Source organism: Pogona vitticeps, chromosome 1, assembly GCF_051106095.1.
Source record: "Pogona vitticeps strain Pit_001003342236 chromosome 1, PviZW2.1, whole genome shotgun sequence".
Taxonomy (NCBI): Eukaryota; Metazoa; Chordata; class Lepidosauria; order Squamata; family Agamidae; genus Pogona; species Pogona vitticeps.
In genome coordinates this window covers 80,376,226-80,396,122 of record NC_135783.1, presented here as the reverse complement: position 1 = coordinate 80,396,122, position 19,897 = coordinate 80,376,226, and the positions used below count along the sequence as shown (strand labels likewise).

At 39.1% G+C, this 19,897-nt stretch overlaps 1 protein-coding gene across 12 annotated transcripts in view; it reads right to left on the bottom strand.

The window, feature by feature from the left end:
* NHSL1 (NHS like 1) overlaps nucleotides 1-19,897 on the bottom strand; it is a 201,226-nt gene that overhangs the window by 57,169 nt on the left and 124,160 nt on the right. For 3 of the 12 annotated variants that reach the window (XM_020777807.3, XM_078383322.1, XM_078383323.1), the window contains exon 1: nucleotides 1,633-2,304. The exons of the other annotated variants lie outside the window; for them this stretch is intronic. In XM_020777807.3, coding sequence (XP_020633466.3) covers nucleotides 1,633-1,690 — 58 coding nt within the window. In that variant the 5' untranslated portion in view covers nucleotides 1,691-2,304. Of the gene's footprint in view, nucleotides 1-1,632; nucleotides 2,305-19,897 lie in introns of those variants that run through there. 12 annotated transcript variants of the gene reach the window in all.

The following is a 19,897-nucleotide window of genomic DNA, read 5'->3' as shown; positions in this document are numbered from 1 at the left end:
TCAAAACTTATTTGGAAGTGCTAATGAACTAAGTCAAGAACACTATACTGTATGACTTTCAGCTCTTCAAGCAAAAAACACATGTGTGCCTTTCCCGCCCATCCCAAGCCCCAACATGCCAACATCACACATTCCCTCACTGCCCTATGTTTGAATTTTCACTCTCTCTCTTTGTTGTACATTATCGAAGCCCCACATTTTTAAAGCTCATGTACACAAAGATTTTCAACATTATTCTTTTCATCTCCTTGAAGTTGTCGCTGCTCTGTGAAGGCTATTTAAAATCATCAACACCCTTAAAGAGATCATCTGACTTGGGAAACTTACCCAAACACAGGATGATTCTCACCATGAGGTATACTTTTCACACCGAGCAAGCACATCCTTTTGTTGCTCACATGACAACAAAACAAATCACTGTACAGCAATTACACATTAAGAAGATTACACCTTGTAAGAAAGTATATACTGTAATCCTTAAAAAGTAAACATATAAATGGGAAAACATTCAGCCCTGGGGTTGGGGGAAGACTGCCTTTTGCCACATCAAACCAAGCTCCCCATGCTAATTCTTATCATTTATGTTTGTTGTAGATATTGTCAAATTAATGGTTGTTTCATATGCAGCATACAAGTACAATAGAGTTCTCCTTAAGCAGTATTCAAGACCTCCCACCTACTGAGAAGACTCTAGTATGTGCCTGAGGCATTCTAAAATCACCTACTTTCATTTCTACTGGGCATGATGGACACCTCATGCAGCAAGGTAATGCTGACACAATGCATGACTGTCTTCTCTGTCCTTCCTAACTAGAGGTCAATGCCAAAAGATAATGAAGAAGAGAAGGCACCTACTGCCTGATGACATCAATCACTTGCAGTCTTGTAAAAAATGAAAACTATATTAAATATCTGCCACAAAGAAAACAGCTTCCAAAGGTGACAAATAGTAGCTGCAGAATTATATTAGCCTGGCTACATTACTGCCTGCTGTTCTCTAGTTATACCAAGTTTCATTCTGAGTTAAAAACCCAAGTACCTTTGTTTAAAAGTGTGCATGCACAGCACTATCAAAGGAAATCTGTACCAGCTTGTTGTCCTGAACAAAAGCTGTTTCAGAATCCATGTTGGAACACATTTACCATCAATACATTTATGGTAAGTTTGCACTGAAGCAATAAAGAGCTTTTTGCCTGCAAACAGCTCTGCCCATGTACAACAGCAGAGAAATAACAGAGAAAGCAGAGGGCACAGTAAAATTTTAAATGGGCAAGCATCTCAGCACACTGATCTATCTCCTGCAATAAAGAAAAGCTTTCAGTTCTCATTTTATTGTACCAAAAAGTAGTATTGGCTTTCTATGGATGACTCAGGCAGACAACTGACAATGAGCAGGCTGTTACCCCAAAAAGTTTACTATTGTGACTGCTGCTGCTACAACGACAGGTGCTTAGTATATTGCCCTCAAAGTTTGTCTCTACAGAATATATTCACCATCATAAACTGCCTCTATGAACTGCAAAAACATGATAAACTAAACATGCTATACAATAGGAGAACAGAAAGCTATTTTACATTTCTGTAATATAAACTGAAATTATCTAAAGAGATTGAAATGCAATGTTTACTTACTCTTTTTCTTGAAATATTTGATTAAGGATTTGAGCTTTGTATTGATAAGCACGACCATTTCAGAACAGCCTGTGCTGCTTGCTCCAGCAGTCTGGATCTCATAGAAAGCAAGAATATCATGCAGAAAACTAGTTCCCAAAGCTTCCCCAATAGTTCTTAAAATCCTTGTTAACTTTCTGAATTGCCCTGTCACCCCTCCCCCTTTTATTTCTTCTTTAAGGGCAAGCGCAAAGTTGCAGGAAACGTCCTACCAATTAAAAACCATCACCAGTCCTTGAACCTAAAGCTTCCTTCTGAAACATAAGGCGGGCACAGCAACAGCCAGCGACAACATGGATGAAAGGGGGGAGGGGGGAGCTAATCTTTGTTCATGTTTGCATGGAAGCAAGACAGATTTCTGCTTCAGTGCTCTTTCATGGATATCTCCTACTCCCCTCCAGGAAAGCAACAGTCCCCACCTCCCTTTCCAGGTTGTACTCCAGAAGAATGAGTAATCGTAAATAACTTCCTTTGGTATTACTCTAAGAGGATCTTCAAAATCCTTTCCAGAACAGAAGAGGTGGATGCTTTCTTGGCCACGCTTATTATTTTCCTGGCTAATTGTGAATACACAGAATGAGAATTGCCCAGACTCTGAAGCTTTCAACTGTTGTTTCTCCACCCAGCCCCTCCTTTTCTTTATCAAGGGCAACCTTTAGACTCGGCAGGGCTCCAGCACGGCAACAGAATCTCAACAGAACTGTGAAGAACTGAACATTTGTTTTTCTCTTAATCTCTTCATTTGGATTGCTTTCAACACACATAAGGGTGCCACCACCTTCCACATCTTCATGCACATCCCCACCAACTACCTATCTGGTGACAAAAATTAGTATTGCACACTCCATCTTTCCATTTATTCATTTACATGCATTGTTCCAAGTTACCCTAGAAAAGAAACTATGAATACAAATGGTTACATTGACTGTACAACCTCTATGGGCCAATGTGTTATTTAAAACATTCAACTACAAATATTATAAATATTATTTGTAATCAAATCAATAAGTATTATTTATTTTCTACAAGAAATGAAGAGATCGTGAAATGGAACCAGGCATTTCTGTCCTCCCATTAGAAATGATTCTTGTGTCCCAAAATGCTAACTATAGCATCAATGTGCTCAGCAGGGCATGGCCTCCAACACAATGCCGAGGCTCAAGAAGTCAGTCCGCCTTTTCAATGAAGGCAAGCAATGTCTTGGCTTGTCATTGAAAGGAATTCTTATTTCCTCAAAGGAACGCCAGCAACAGGGACCCTCCCACCCCACCCCAATCCTTCCCAAAGAGGCCACATATGCTGGAATCCTTGGGGTAGCACATGGAAAAGCAAATGCTTCCTGAAAAAACATCCCCAGCCCGGATAGATTTCTAACAACCACTATTGCACAGAACAAATAAGGGCACTGTTAAAAACAAAAATGGAAAAGCTGAATTGTGACAGAGTGCCGTACAACTGATGGCTGCAGCAGACTTGATTTCAAAGTACCCATGGAGCTTAGCAAGATGAATGCAATAAAAACAGAGAAGCATTTGGAGGACTATTTGGCACAGATAAACACATCTCTTATACCCTATTGAGAAGTCTCTTTATTTCAATTAGAATTGTTCTGGCCCCACCCCTCTGTCTTGCATCATCTTCACTTATTCCCACAGCCCCCCATGTGCTGGATGTGCCACAAGCACTCTCTACTCAAGTGAGCACTCTACATGTTTCATGAGCTGACTCTACACACATGAGCTCCTCCCTACACAGAGACCCTACGCAAGGATGGAAAATACTATACAGTACTGTGGAACATCCCTTTCCAGCAGCCAAAAGAAGGCAATCAAGGAAAGGACAATGCATTCTGCATTATGTGCCTTAAATGATTTTAATCAGGGTATGAGCAGAATGAACTTCTGAAATGGGTTTCAGTTACGTTTCAGTGTCACCAAGAGAGAGAGAGTGGATTATAAATGGTCTTGGGGAAGAAGTCCCCCTCCCCAGTTTCTACTCTGTCAGGAAAATAGCTTAGTCTTGAGGACTAAGTTGCGGAGGGCACCTTAAAATTTGCCTCTCACCTGTCACCTAAGAAAATAGCAAAACACTAGCATCTGATTCAGTTCACTGTACCAATGTGGGGCTCTGGAGTCTCCAAGAATGTTGGGGTAAATGAAACATGTTATCCAGTTCTGAAGGGGTAATCATAGTGATCATCTAATTTCCTCAAAATGATCTATTTTCAGATGAAGGATTAATGTAATGTGTTTCTAATACAGCAGTTAAATCATTGCATAGGTTTTATTCCACATATTTAAGATGAATGTATTATAAAATAAACACAATTTTCTGCAAAAACTATAATGTGACTGTTATAAAATTCAATGCTGTATTTTGAAAGTACTTTCACATGTTCCAACAACGTGAAACACTAAGAGAGGTGCAATATGATCAGTTTGATGTTCTGTGCTTGAAGTATATTTTCCACCCTTCCCCCCAACCATCCTTTGCTCTCTTTGCATATAAATTTCCAGTTGACCTATTCCATGACTGTCCTCTGGGACAGTCACCCAGACAATCAGAAAAGGCTTTTACTAGGGAAACAATTGAAAATGTTTCTTTTCCCACATTTATATTAGGAAAAAATATTCTTGAATGTTTTAGAAATACATGACTTATAATCATAAAACTGTACAAACTGATGCTAGTGAATCACCAGATTTTTTAAAAAATGATAATTCTAATATATTAAAAGAATATATTAATTAATAAATAAGAAAGTTGTCAGGAAAAATGACTTTTTTGAAATTTGGAGCTGGAGGAGAGGTTTCTGGAAACCAATAGATCATCAGATGGACAAACAACTGGGTCAAATCAAGTCTGAATTCTCTTGAGGCAAAAGTGACAAAATTGATGCTGTCATATTTTAGATACATCACGTGAAGACTAAACTCATTGGAAAAATTATGCCAGAGCAGGCAAGCAAAGAACCAGCAGAGGAAAAGCATAAGATGCACAGAAACTGAATCTGTTTCTATATCTCAGCATCTTTAAAGCCGCAGGCTATCCATCTTTCAATAGAGTTCAATAGAAAAAACAATACCAGAAAAATTTGAAGGTAGCAGGAAAAGAAGAAAATCACAATAAGAGGTGGATTGACACAATAAAGGAAGCCATGAACTTGAGTTGTCTGTGACAAAACATTTTGGAGGTCATAGGATTGCCATAAGCCAGAAACCACTGGACAAAACATTACAACAACATTTTATATTTGTAAGACACTATTCCAAGATTTGGCCATTGCTTGGCCAGAATTAAAAAGTACAACAAATTCACAAAAAACATATAACTGGTCAAGCCAAATACATTGTTAGTGGGCATTTGAAAGCACTTTCTTAGTACTTTTTAAAGAAATAAACCAACTCTAGAAAAGAAAAAAAAACAAAATTTCAGTGAAATGGACTAGGAGGGGCTAAATTACATCCACCTACATCTATACTCCAGAGGACACTGTGCTACCACTGTGAACAGCTGTGTTCCAGTGGTTGGCTGTGGCTGCCACCTCCTCCTCCTCCTCCTTGATGTAGAAAGCCTTGGTCTAATACTTTGTTCTGATCAGCCTTCAGATAGCAAAGCAGGAAAACACTCATTGAATGGGCTGGGGGGCCAGTACTCCATGCTGGGGAAGGATTCTTCATAATAAAGTACTGAGTGGAAACTCTGTACTAGCTATTTTGGCAAGTTGTCCCACTTCGTGAGTGTCAAAAGTTGATGATTCACAAAGCACAAAGTTGCCCCCATGAAGCAATGAATAACAAACTTATTCATCATTTTGTGGGAGGTTATTCAAAAAAAACACCTCCATCCACCCCCACTGCCACCGCCTTAAGGGAATACATGGTGCCCTTTGCAAAGATGGCAGCTGCAGCTTCCCTACCCTAAATGAAGGCACAGCTGCCATCTTTGCAAAGGGCAGCCAGTCTCCCTTTTTACATGCCATGGCTGCAGAGACCAGATGGAGACTTTGGCAGCGGTGGCAGCAATTACGGTAAAGGGGTGTTGCAGGGGGAGCTAATGTAGGGAGAGGAAGGCATGGGGGTAGGCTGTGGGGGTGGGTAGCTGTGGGGGGGGTGGCTGCCTATTGGCCTGCCAATCAACTGATTGGTGGCCGGTAGGACGAATAAAAATGGTAAAAGAGTCGTCAATCCGTATTAATCAGGACTTAAAATCTGACAAATACAGATCAACAAATATTTAACAAATCAGCCATTTTTGTCGAAAAAGCCGATCTGTTTTTATATTCATCCCCATCTCTACTCTGTACCTTTCCTGCCAAATGCAAACACGGGAAAAGAGAAGCCAGCAAATGTGCCTTCTTTTGAATGAGACATAGGGGAGATTTCAGAGAGCCCCACCAATCACCTTCTAGTCATGTAAAATGTCACTAGGAAAGTGGCTTGCGTGGCTCTCCAAAGATCCAATGCCTTAACAAGATCCTTCCTCAGAACATCAGAAGAAGATTTCTAGAGACTTTTGCCAACCATGCTTCCTTCCAAGGAAGTCTCAAAGCAAATCATCAATCAGTCTGAGCTGCTACTTCTGAAAAGAAAAAGAAAACAAAACAATACATGAAGATGATGTTCAGGAGTTGTCAGCAATGTGTCTGCCTGACTCTGGCAGCATCTTGTGCCAGCCCTGCTATGGATCTCTATTCAATGCAAAAAGATACAGTGGTGCCTCGCATAGTGAGGTTAATCCGTTCCGGATTAACCTTCGCTATGGCGAAACATCGCTGAGCGGGACGGGAAAGCCCATTGGAATGCATTAAACATCGTTTAATGCGTTCCAAATGGGCAAAAACTCACAGTTCAGCGATGCATCCCGGTCCGGCAGCCATTTTCGCGCCCTCGGTAAGCGAGGGCAGGGCGCGAAAATGCTGCGCGTGGCCATTTTGGGGCTTCCGGTGGCCATTTTTAAACCGCCGAACAGCTGATCCGCGGCTTCGTTTTGCGAAGATCGGTAAGCGAAACGCTTACCGATCTTCGCAAAGCGATTTTCGGCCATAGGGGCCATCATTAAGTGATCGCATTAGCGATCAAAAAAAGCGGATCGCTATGCGATTTCATCATTATACGGTGCACTCGTTAAGCGAGGCACCACTGTATATGCAAATTAATGTACACCAAGGCTAAGAGCCAGTGTGCTGTAGTCATTGAACAGCTGGACTCACACTGATGAGACTGAGGTTCAAATACCTACCTGGTTAAGAAACTGTTTGGGTGCCCTTGAGCCCATTAGTTATCTCTCAGTTTGATTTACAGCACACAGTATGGAAGGAACGGCTCTGACATGCCTGAATTATTATAGTAAGTGGAGCTTAGGGGTCACAAAGTGATTTTTGCAACCTCTGAGATGGAGTGAGCTATACATTTAAGTTGGGGACGTGGTGGCGCTGCAGGCTAAACCGCAGAATCCTGTGCTGCAGGATCAGAAGACCTGCAGTCGTAAGATCGAATCCACACGACGGAGTGAGCTCCCGTCGCTTTGTCCCAGCTCCTTGCCAACCTAGCAGTTCAAAAGCATCTAAAGGCAAGTAGATAAATAGGTACCACCTTGGTGGGAAGGTAAAATGGCGTTCCCTAATCACCCTGGCCACATGACAATGGAAACTGTCTTGAGACAAGCGCTGGCTCTATGGCTTGAAAAACGGGATGAGCACCGCGCCCTGGAGTCGGACATGACTGGACTATAAATGTCAAGGGGAACCTTTATCTTTATACATTTAATGAATACATATGTATAACCTACATGCACAAATTCTGGAGCAAGCTCACTGGACCTGAGGGATGTGCAGTCTGTTAGAAGGCTCTTACGTAACATATATACAAAAACTACTATATATACTGATTTTTCTTAAGAAAACCATGTTTCCACACAAAATATTTAAGTCTTCTAGATATGCAGCTCACTAGATATTATACTGAAGTGAATTCTACTCTGGTTTGCAACCCATGAAACTGTCTGCAACCCAAGAGACCAAGAGGGCTTACTCCAGAAAAAAGATATGTGTACTACTTAATCCACAGGAAAACCATACATAAAATGGAACTTTGCAAAGAAGAGTAGGCAACTGCTTTAAGAAAATAATGGCAGCTGAGCTCTGTATAAAACGAGCTTTCCACTGTATGTGAAATTATCCAAATTAATTTGCTTTGGCTCTGCCTTCTGTCCACAATATCACCAACTCTTGGAATATGGCTCCAAAGACCCTGGAATTTGGATCCTGGGCCTCCAAAGCTTTCCCAACTCTGCCTTAATGTTGGAGAATAACTCTTTACTTTATGAAGCAAACATGATTGCTATACCTATAGTGATGTTAAAAGCAAAAAGCATGCTGCTTATATACCACCCCATAGTGCTTCAAGCACTCTCTGGGCAGTTTACAAGTTAATTATGCAGGCTACACATTGCCCCCCATCTCAGAAAGCTAGGTACTCATTTTACCGATCTCGGAAGGATAGAAGGCTGAGTCAACCTTGAGCCGGCTACCTGGGATTGAACCCCAGGTCGTGAGCACAGTTTTGGCTGCAGTACAGCGGTTTAACCACTGCGCCACGAGGCTCCAAAGAAAATATGTTTGCAATTACAGTAACACTGAAGAGCGGCCCTAAACCCCAAATGCTGGCAATGAGCAACCACAAACCAGGCATATTTCATGTTCAATCAGGATATTGACATTCACAGGAATCTGGCAGAGACAAACAAACAAAGAAAAAGAGAAATATTCTGAGGCCTGATCCAGGGGAAAACCAAACCCTTTCTCAGATACACAATGTGCCAATTCTTATTTCTTCTCTCCTGAAGGTCTGTAGAAACTATCTTTATTTCCTCCAATTGATTCTGTAATAGTGTTACCTAATAAAGACACAACTATGAAAAAGCCACCAAACTCTGTTCAGTTATATTCAGACTCCAATAATCCAGTCAATCTTGTGATGTTGCTCTCAAATGTTTCCTCTACAACAAGCAATGATAAATAATTTATCATTATGAGGCAACATCCAACCCTTTCAAATCAGCCAGACTCAGCTATCCTGTGGCATTTTCCTTGAGAACAATAGTGAACTCCTGCCACAAAGACAATCCTTAGAGGCAACGAATTCAGCTGCCCTCCCATCTTGAACTCAAGCCACTCACAATGGCCTCTTTCAACAAGTAACTCTCAGCCTTCATGCATCTTGATACTTCTCAGCCTACTGAGAAGTGATAATTAATTGAGCTGAGGTACAGAAAGGAATGCAGGGGGGGGACACACACACTATTTTACTTATAACAGCTGTTAAAAGAAGAAAACGATCTGTGAACGACTTAATCTATATGAAAACCACACATTAAATGGAGATTTGCAAAGATTATGAAGCAGGCAACTGCTTTAAAGAAAACCATGGCAGCTCTCTCATTACCCATGTATACAAAAGATTAGAAAATTTCAGGAGGGGATGTAAGGGAAACTTAATAGATAAGATGGAGAAACAATGCAACATAAGGAATAACAAGGAAAACTCAAGAGCTTATTATAATAATCTTATTTAGACCATGAAGTAATAAAGTTTTTATTCCCACCCCTATATCCTCCAGTTCTCTCTCTGACAATACCACCATGAATGCTCACAGTTGGGTACTGGATTATGTGATGAAGTTCCTAATATTCTTACATTCTAAATTCTAAATGCAAATACAAAATAAGAATTAAACAACATCCTATCCAATTAAATGCTGACAACTGGATCAAAGGTTTTAAATCAACAGCAGCTAAATTATCCTTATCTTGAAAAGTAGTGAAATAGTGAGTAGAGGTAAGAAATTTCAGACCAGCACAGACTCCAGAGTGAATCCCGGTCTGATTTGGAATCGCTCAAGGATAAGGACTGCAACCACTTACCATTTAGCTCTCAAAATTTAAACTGCACATCATACTTCATCTGAGAAGAGGGAAATAGTGCAAGGTCTCCTCCGTATAGAGCCATCACACAATGCAGTTAGTACTTTATTACAGAAGTATTGTCACCATGCATCAGAATAAAAAAAATAAAGCAACTCACACATTGCATTACATAAATAGATAATTTAAGAACATATGAAGAATTGAAGACCATTGTTCTATGAATCTCTGCCATGAATCTCAGTCATCCAGGTGAGGTTATCTGTAAGTTGAGTCATGGACTTATTTCTTGTGAGGTTGAAATGTTTCGCTACTCATTCAAGTAGCTTCTTCAGTGTGAGGAGAGTTGGTGAGAGACCCCTGATCCCATATATCAATTCAACTTCCAGACTGTTTGTGATGGACAGGCCAGAAAACCATACCTTCCATCCCAATAGAACACTGATATGAGAACCAACAGTTGAGCAGGAGGGCGGAACCGAGGAAATATAAGAAGATAATGGAGGACAGTAAAAAAAAACAGTTAGAACTAGTGAGGAGACAGTTTTTAGGCAGTCAGGGTCAGAGTTGTGTTAGAGAATAATAATAATAGAGAAATAGAGAAAGAGTAAGAATAGGACAAATCTTGGAAAGCATGTGGTTAAATTTGGACACAGTTAAACGTATCAAGATATAAATAAATGTTTGAATCTATAAATACCTTGATTACAGCGAATCTACATGAGCAACCTTAAATGTAATCAAAGCAACGTTTATTAAATGAAGAATAAAAGACCTTCCATGATTTTCTGTATATATTTGGCATACAAACACATAAATCAACTGTGTTTTATGGGACAACACTGACCTATTAGTCATGTGTGATATAGTGAGGAACAGATCCTCTGGTGGCAGCGAAAAGGGTTTGAAAACTACATGTCATGCCCGAAAGGGAACCTGGGTTTGTAGAGAAAGAAACAGGGGAACTGGGTGTGTGTGACACTGTTCTATGAAGTTTACCAGCCTCCCTCCTTTGGGGACCAACCAGAACTCATGAAGCTTTACTACAGATTTTCACATGAGAATCTCAAGTTACTATGTTTTCTCACAAAATGATTGGTGGTAGGACTCTGTAACAACCTGACTTGAATGTGATGCTGGAATATTAAAATAAAATATGGACCACAAGAAGATAAATGTTAGTGATGGTTTTGATCATTTCCCCAACATGCCTTTCAGTAGGGGAAAATGACAAATGAATCCCATGAAACACTTTTTTAAACTAAATCTGATAGAGCTTGAAGTGCTGACCTGCAGTAGTATGACTAGAGATTAAAAACTATTTACCTTACCATCTCTTATTCAGAGACTGCTGGAGCAGTTAGGTGAAGTTTGAACCTACATACCATTTGGCCCAACCAGTTGGTAAAGAAAATGTCTTTTCTTTTACGTATTTATTTAAAATATTTCTTAACTCTTCCTCACAGAAAAAAGCCCTGTTCTTTATAAATATACAATACATGCCGCTGAAGTATGCTAGAGTAAACCACTGTCAGAATAGGCTCTTTTGAGTCAATGGAACTAATGGAAGACTTGATTCACCGAATTCCCATTGATTTAGAGCACTTACTCTACTGCAATTTACTATACTAAGCAACAAGATTTTGGTGAATGAGCTGCAAAAAATAAGACAGAATTAAACTCGTATTATTTAAAAAAATACTTTTTTCCATCTTTCATTTCCATTTTCTAAGTATTCAAATTTAAATATACACTGCGGATTGAATTAATTTTAGAGATGACCAAAATTGCATGCATTAGCAATATTAGAAAAGAATTCAATTTATTTGAAATGTTACATTAAAAAATAGATTCAATTTAATGCTACTAATGTAGCCAATTAATTATGGAGTTGGCTTCAAATATAAACATATGAGTCAGTGACATACAGAAGTTTCTGTGCTACTGAGTTTTAGTTACTAAAAAAATCAACTGTAAGGTCAAGGGAAGGAATGAGCTTAAAGGAAGACAATTTGATTAAAGTCTAAAAAGTCAATGATACAATCAATACAAATTAATTATCAAGTCTCCTAGGCAAGCTTAACCAATAAAAGGCCAGAAATGTCGGCTTACATTTGCAATGTGAAAAAAGCTTGATTTCTCTGTATCTTATTTATATTCAGAGCTCCAACTGACACAGAAATTTTAAGCACACTGAACTGAGATCACTTCTACTTCACATTACAAACCAAAAGAAAAGAAAAACAGCCCTTTTTTCACTAACCCAACAATGGACAGATTGGAAGGCTATTATAACTTTATTTCTGAAGTGTATTTTAAAAGGATAAACAAAATCCTGTATTTTTCTTATGGAATAGGTACTATGCTTCTGGTGAAAACATCAACAGGTTTATCCCACCTCTGGTTACCCACTCTTTGTACATTTCCATCTAGTTTTTCATTGTTTAAATCCAAAAAGATGGTTGTCATCTTCTTGGCACTGTCTCAGTTCTTGTTCCTTTAGCACAAGCTCACTATCACTAACTCTTCTTTGCTATCATGTGTAAAAGAACAAGTTTTTCAGGAGGGGAAAAAAACTGCAATCCCCACTCCCACCCCAAATCAGGACAAATTAAATTAAGAATCAGTGTTAAGCTCTAGGGCAGAAATGTTACCAGCCATTAGCTTAAGCATACCAAAACTAAAAACCTTGAAATACCAAAGAGGGCAAATTTCTGAAAGCATCAATGCTGTCAATTACGTCTGTCTAAAAATAAGGATTAAGTCTATCCCTGTGAGTCACTTTATGACCATAAGAGCTACAAAAGCTCCTTATTTCTGGTTTAGTGTTAAGGCAAATGCAGTATCTTAGGCTTTATGCCTGCAATGCTGGGAAGTTCATAAAAACAAGTCACTCACAAGAAACGTTAAATCTGCTGTTTAAAAGCTCACTGCTCTGTCAATTCAAGGATTCCAGACAGTTCAATTCTAGAGTCTCAAGAGTACTGTACTTATCTTTAGTGATAAGGCCTTGTCTTGAGTCCTGTGTCCTATTCTAGACACGTTTTAAGAATGCTGTAGACAAACTGAAACAGGTTCAGAGGAGCGCAACAAGGATGATCAGAGGACTGGAAACTAAACCCTATGACGAAAGACTGAATTAACTGGGCCTGTTTAGTCTTGAGAAAATAAGACTGAGGGGAGATATGATAACAATCTTCAAATACTTTAAATATTGTTACACAGAAGAGGGACAGGATCTGTTCTCAATTGTTCCAGAGTGCAAGATGGGTAATAATGGGCTCAAAGTTATAGGAAGCCAGATTTCAGCTTAATATCAGGGGGAAAAATCTTAACATTTTAACCAGGGAGCTTCGTAGCACAGTGGTTAAACTGCAGTACTGCAGTCAAGACTCTATTCACAACCCGAGTTTGATCCTGATGGGCTCAGGTAAAAAGTTCAAGGTTGACATAGTCTTCCAAGTTGGGTAAATTGAGTACCCAACTTGCTGACTGGGAGCGGGGAATGTGTAGCCTGCAAAATTATATTGTAAACTACTCACAAAGTGCTTTAAGCATTATGGGGTGGTATACAAGCAGAACACTTTGCTTTGCACCGCTTTAGCTGTTAAATCAATATAGCAGTGGAATCACCTACTTCAGGAGGCGATGAGCTCTCCAACACTGGAGGCACTGGGGAAAAATCCAATATATTTTAACTTGGGTTGCTGCATTGAGTAAGGTTTGGGCTCAATGGCCTTACAGACCCCTTCCAATTATATTATTCTATGATTCAATGATAATATTTCCCAAATGGGAAGGGGAAGACCAATATTTACCTCAGAGCAGTGTTTGAGTAATCTGAGGTAGGAAGACCCTCTCCTTTCCTTAAAACCAGTAGTCAGAATCCTGTTGGTGATTCCCACATGTTAGTTAAATCCAATAACTGTCAACTGGCACTAACCGGAGTTCCAGGCATATTACTAATCTGTTGTTTTGCAGGTAGACATATAATGTGTGAGATGGCTCATTCCTTGTTAGCTAGTGGTTCAGCACGGTGAGTTACACAGTTTTTCAAGCTACAGTATGTGAGATACTCAGGGAAAGGTGTACCATTGCCACTTCCCAGAGAGTTTCCAGAGCCAAGCAAGAATCAGAACCCACTTCTTGTGAATCCTAACCTAACTAACAGTCTATCCACTATATCATAACTGACTCACTCAGTTATGACTTACCCAATTTAATCTACACATACATAAGCACGATTCTAATCAGTGGGTTTTTTTTTAATCCTTAGAATTCCATGCTGTTCAATTCAACAATGGTTGAATAAGATGCCCCTTATTACAACAGAAGGAAACATTCTATTAGCAAGGAAAAAAATGAAATACAGTGTTTTAGAAATAGCGCTATTTATGACAGAACAGAAAGCTACATGAATGTAATACTTTTTGTACCATGCATTGGTACAAAATGATTTTTAAGGACATTCAAAAGAAACTAAGATATGAATCACCTGTTATGGTAATTTCTCTACTGAAAAAAATCAGAACAGATGGCTGGGGATGGTGGAGAAACATAATTAGTTACTTCATCAAACAATAAATTGAGAAGTAGATGAATGGAAGCAAATGCTGCCACCTGCAGGAAACCATTATGTTACTCTTACCTTTATTATAAAAAGAGGCAAAACTTCTTTTTACACTCTAATCTTATCTTTATCAGTTTACCCACTAACAAAGAGAAATAGTATGATGTTCTCATAGCTACAAAAACACAGTAACAATTAAATTATGTAAATATGGATAAACAAATGTAGTTTCAAGCTGAGCATTCTCTCACAACTGTAATCTTTCAAATTCATTAGTCATATCTTCTAGCAGTCATTTAAAATGAACATCCAAATTCAGAGTACTTGCTATTCAAAATGAAGTATATTACATTCATGGAGGTAAATCCTCCCTCATCCCATTCTTGCACAGGGGAAAAAAATACTTCTCTTCAATGTTTTCTTTCTCTCTTTACTTGAGTGTCTTCACATATGCCACAGAGGATAGTGGATCTTTATCTTGTCTCCTTGCTGATGGTGAAGGTGAAGCTGGAGAGGTAAGTACAGCTTTGTCTTCTCCGCCCCCCTGTATTGTCTGTTTCACTCCTTTCCTTTGTCCAAGACTGTGATAGCCTGGAACCATGAGTGTCTTTCGTAGTACTGTAGATGGTTTTTAAGCTTTATCTGACTCAATGTCAAAAGGCTGTTTGTGATTTGTTTAGTTCCAACAAGTGTCAGGTGCTGGTGTCCCTCTGGTTGAACAGTCTCTTGGACTTACGGTTCAGAACCAGCGTCGATGATGGAGACTATAAAGCTAAGCCATGTTGGGTTAAAATATAAAAATATTTTAAATAAATAAAAGGAGATAGAGGCAGATCTTTCTTCCCAAAGAACCATTACTGGAGACTTCAAATCTGACAGATCCACTTGTCTGCTCTTTGATGTTAGAGATGCGTAGATTTTAGAACTGGGGATCTAGAAACTGACTAAGAAGGTGCAAAGTTGGCATCATGTTGTAAGCAAGGAGGTTCTCAGAGCCAGAAACTGATGCTTACACTTCAGTCTGGGTGACCTTGAAACCAACTGAGAAGAGGGGCAGACAGCATGATGAGATGGGTGACAAATGGGCTCCTTATCAACAAATAGAGGCAAACTACAGAATGGATCCATCCACTTCCTGATAGTCATAGAAGGGAAGAAGCATTCCAGTCACAGATAATTTGTGGCATAACACTGAAATAGTACGATGCCGGATGCATTACCTCTTTAGTCAGCACTTGAGAATGGTGCAGTTTGTGGTGTCTTTTGCAGGGTGGAGAACTCTTCCAGAGTGGCAGCCAAATCAGAAAAAGAAGACTGAAATCCCACACAATACAGAGCTGACTTTTCCATTTCCATGTCTCTTGAACTTTAAAGTGGGGAAAGCTTGTTGAGGTTTCTCTGAGTGAATTGGCTCCACTATGATGAGCGGCTGAAAAGCAGTCAAAGATGTATGGACTTGCCATATGTCTTCCTCAAAAGCAGATGCAAAGCATACAAAGATCTCATAGTTTTTACTTTTTCTTTGAACTGAGGACAACACTAATTTGGGCACCAATGCCAACACTGGCATCAAAGGTCTGCCCTCAATGTCAGGGGTTGGAGGTCAGCGTTTGTTGTGTAGGTCTGTGACTTGCAATGGAATACCATAAGGCTCAGCAGACTGAATTGCCTTCATAAGGACCTGCTTGGATGGAGTTTTACAGATCAAAATTGACAGAACTGAAGAAGCCTGGTTCGCAATGGTGTCAAGCACTTTTAAAATTGTTCCCAAAGGGAAAAAAATTCAGGTGAGATTGTATATTCTTTATGGCTGCTTTGGTAAATTTTCTGCAGATTTGGCAATTCCTAGTCTGGTTGTCTCAAGCAGGCAATAAGGCACTTAGAATGGACGTTGGCGAGGGGAACCTTGCTGGAAAGGGGGATGCAGTTCTTGAATGAACCCACTGGGGCCATAAGAAAGTCAGGAAAGCTATGAAATGATGACTAACAACTAGAGATGGGGGTATTCGTATACAAATATCCCCCCCTATTGCCCCATTGTCTGCAATAGTTTAGCCACTCCTGGCAGGAGGCGGGATGACAAGTCTCTCTGCCAGGTCGCAGAGTGGCTAATCCACTGCAGACAATGGCACGATAGGAAGGCTCTGTCAAGCTCCCGTCAGCGGCAGAATGGTGAGTGGACAGTCTGGCCTCATGGGGCCAGACCCTTGTTATTTCCACCTGTGGAAGGATATTCGTATTTGTATACGAATATCCCCATCTCTACTAATGACAATAGTTTTTTTTCTTTTCTTTTTAGGTAAATGAAGATTTGGAAAGAGGGTGGAGAAGAAAGGACTAAGGAACTATAGGTAAAAATCATATACAAACATCAAGTAAAGGCCAAGGCTATAAGAACACTCTCAAGGTGCTACCTCAGTAGTACCTGAAAGGGAACAGAGGTTTTGCTCTGTAGAGTAGGGTGTGCGTGCAGTGGAGAAAGTGTAGACTACCTCTTTTAGGCTCTAGAATGTTGCAAAGGTCTTCCCACAGGCAGAGCCCAAAACTCAAATATGTGATTCACAGGAGACAAAGAAAAGAACAGACTTTCTTCAGTCCCACTTGCATCCTACTTTGAGTACACCTGGTGTCAAGTTAGAACATTTTTATTTTTCCAAGGTAGGTATTTCAATTTAAGAAATTCCCTAGCCAGCCTCATTTTATTGTTAAGGTCATGGTTTTATGACTTTTTTTGTTTTATTTTGTGTCATGATAAAAAGATAATTTATATTTGCTGTTCACCAGCCCAAAATTTATAGGATGACAGTATACAGATGTTTCAAGTACATTATGCACATACATACATACATACATACATACATACATACATACATACATACATACATACATACATACATACATACATACATACATACATACATACATACATACATATTTTTCTTTCTCCCTCTCTCTTCCCTCCAAGAGAGACATTAAGTGGAAAAGGTCTTCATGGTTACAGTCATCAACAATACCATATTTCACCTTTATTTTATTTCATTGTAATTACTGAAATATCACAATGTTGCTGGCTCAAGAACCATTTTCTTTAAAAAAAAAATTAAAAAGTCTTGAGAGAACTAACAAGGTAGATATTTGTATCAAATATCCAGTTTACACATTAAGCCCTATGAATGATACCAACAGAAGATTTCCCTGGAGCACAGTGGGAAATAATGAATGATGCAGGAAAAATTATGTGGCTCTTGCTTTTACATAGACAGGATCCTGGTCCCAGAAGCACAACTCTGAATCACACATAGCTACAAAAATGTAGATGCATCCTCAAGTCTATTACTGCTAGTAACAAAGAACTGCAGGAACACAGAGACAGATGCCAACCACGTGGCTCCTATGTCCTGTTTGCTGAAAATGCAACTGCTCTTTCCTCTTCTCTGTTCTCATAATGGATTTGCCTGAATGCATTTAGAGAGGTCTCCCATATGGTTAAGATGCATGCAAGAATTAGTATGCAATTAATAAGACCTTTTGATCATCTGCTTTTGTTCAAGGAGGCAGCTGGTCTATATATCAGATGCTAATTAGAGAAATTAAGACGAACCATTTTTGTCATGTGATGAACTGATAGCCTAACTGTAACCAATCCTCTCACGTCTTCTGAAAAGGTCTCAAGAAATGGGAGCAAAAATGAAATAGTAAAAGAATTCTTTCATGTAAAAAAAAAAAAAGTAGCACAAGTGAATTAATGACATAGTGCAATTGATGGAAGTGCCCTCATACTTTATTCTACTCTAACAGGCAGTGAAGCAGTGAATATTTGAGTCTGGATGTGGAAAAAGTAAAGAAGATTCAATCTGAGTTTTGCTTCCTCCAGAAAGGATAGGAAAGGAAAAGTTTGAGGTTGTTTTCTGAAACCACACTGATTGGATAATGAATCTGACATCTGTTTGCACAAAACCTCTAATTCAGAGCAGTACTTCCACTAGTAAAAGAAGGAGGGGGCGATTTTCTCCATTTCCCTTCCCTCCTCAATCTGAAAATCTGTGTCAAAGGCTTGAGAGAATATCTGGAGGAGGGTGTTAGTGCTCCAGGAAGAGAGAGGGGTGAACTGGTGAAACACACTTTCTCCCCTTCCTGATGGATGGAGTTCCACGTCCCCTCAAAGGCAAGAAGAAATATTGCATCACCTATTCTGCTCCCCTACCTAACAAAGATTACAGGTTTTCTTCCTGCTTCTTTTCTACTGTAAGAAATATTGCTGGAGGAGGTACTGCAGAAAATCCAGCATTAAATTATAAGATTATTATTAGCTTTTCTACTATGCGCTATCAAAACATTTCTGACTTCAGTAATTCTATAAATTAATGACCTCCTAAAAGTCTTAACATTAACAGCCCTGCTAAAAGCACTACTGGCTTCTTTTATTGAGTCACTCCACCTCATGTTAGTTCTTCCTCTTTTCCTTCTGTCTTCAATTTTTCCTAGCTCTTTTCCAGAGAGTCTTGTCTTCTCATGACACATTTCAAGTACGATAGTCTCAATTTAGTTACTTTAGCTTCTAGGTACTAATTCTTTCTCGGGCAGGTCATAAATAAATTCTCTAAACTGAACTAACAGAATACAAGTAGAATACATTAAACACTATATTTTGATGATATAAGCTGTCTTGGACCTTTTTTAGGGAGACAGGCAGGGTAAAATATATATTTAATAACACTTTTAAAATGTGCAAAAATATCATACAAATATCTCTGATGAAATTTAAGTGATTTGATTTGCTTTTATTAAATTTAAACTGTGGATAAAAACCAAATAAATTATCAGGGAAACATGTAACCCCTGCCCCCCAAAACCTATTCTAGCAGTCAAAAGAGGGGGGGGGTGGATAGGGAGAGATTACAGAAAAATTCAGGGAATTCAAAGGGAACCTTAAAGTAAGATTAGGGATATTTAAAGATCAAAGGGATATATATTTTCTGACCATAGCAAAATAAATAAATTTTTAAAACACTAAAAATTATACAAAAGAAATGCAAAGATGACAGATGGATCTTCAAAAAATGATCCATGACAAAGAACCTGCAATAGACTTAGTTTTCTTAGAAGCAGTTAGATGAGAGGGAGTTTGTGTTGGATTAGATTGGAGTCTGAAGTCTAGAAAAGAAAGCTCTGAGCTAGAAAGAGCTATGGTGTCTACATTTGTAAAGAAGTGGTGAAATCTAATGTATGTTCTTGCTGGAACTTCGAAACAGGCATCCATCTGTACAAACACGGGCATGCAAACTAAACATCCTTGAACTGGAGGAAGAGAAGGAGGTTACAAGAGAAAGAGGTTTAGACTTTCTGGTAAAAATCTTAGAACAGCACTTAACATATTGTAACTCTGAAACTTACTTTTCTGACTTTCTATAACTCATTATTTATAAAAGCAGTAGTTGCTACATCATATACCATACATACTGCTGGGGAATGCAGTCAAGGTTGTGTCACCAAAATAACACAGGCATATGTGTTTCACCATAAGTGTTCTTATTCTTTTTAAAAGAGCAGTATGTAATCAGCTCTTAGCTGCGGCAGGATTTAAACAGCAGTGGAAATGGAACAATGGCTGCTTGCCTGGTTTGGTAAAAGGGAAAATCTAGAGGAATGAGTCCCCATATACCAACTAAACTGCAATCCTAAATTTTAATGCAGGGATTTGTGGGTGGGTGTTCTTTGGGCAGCACCACTCT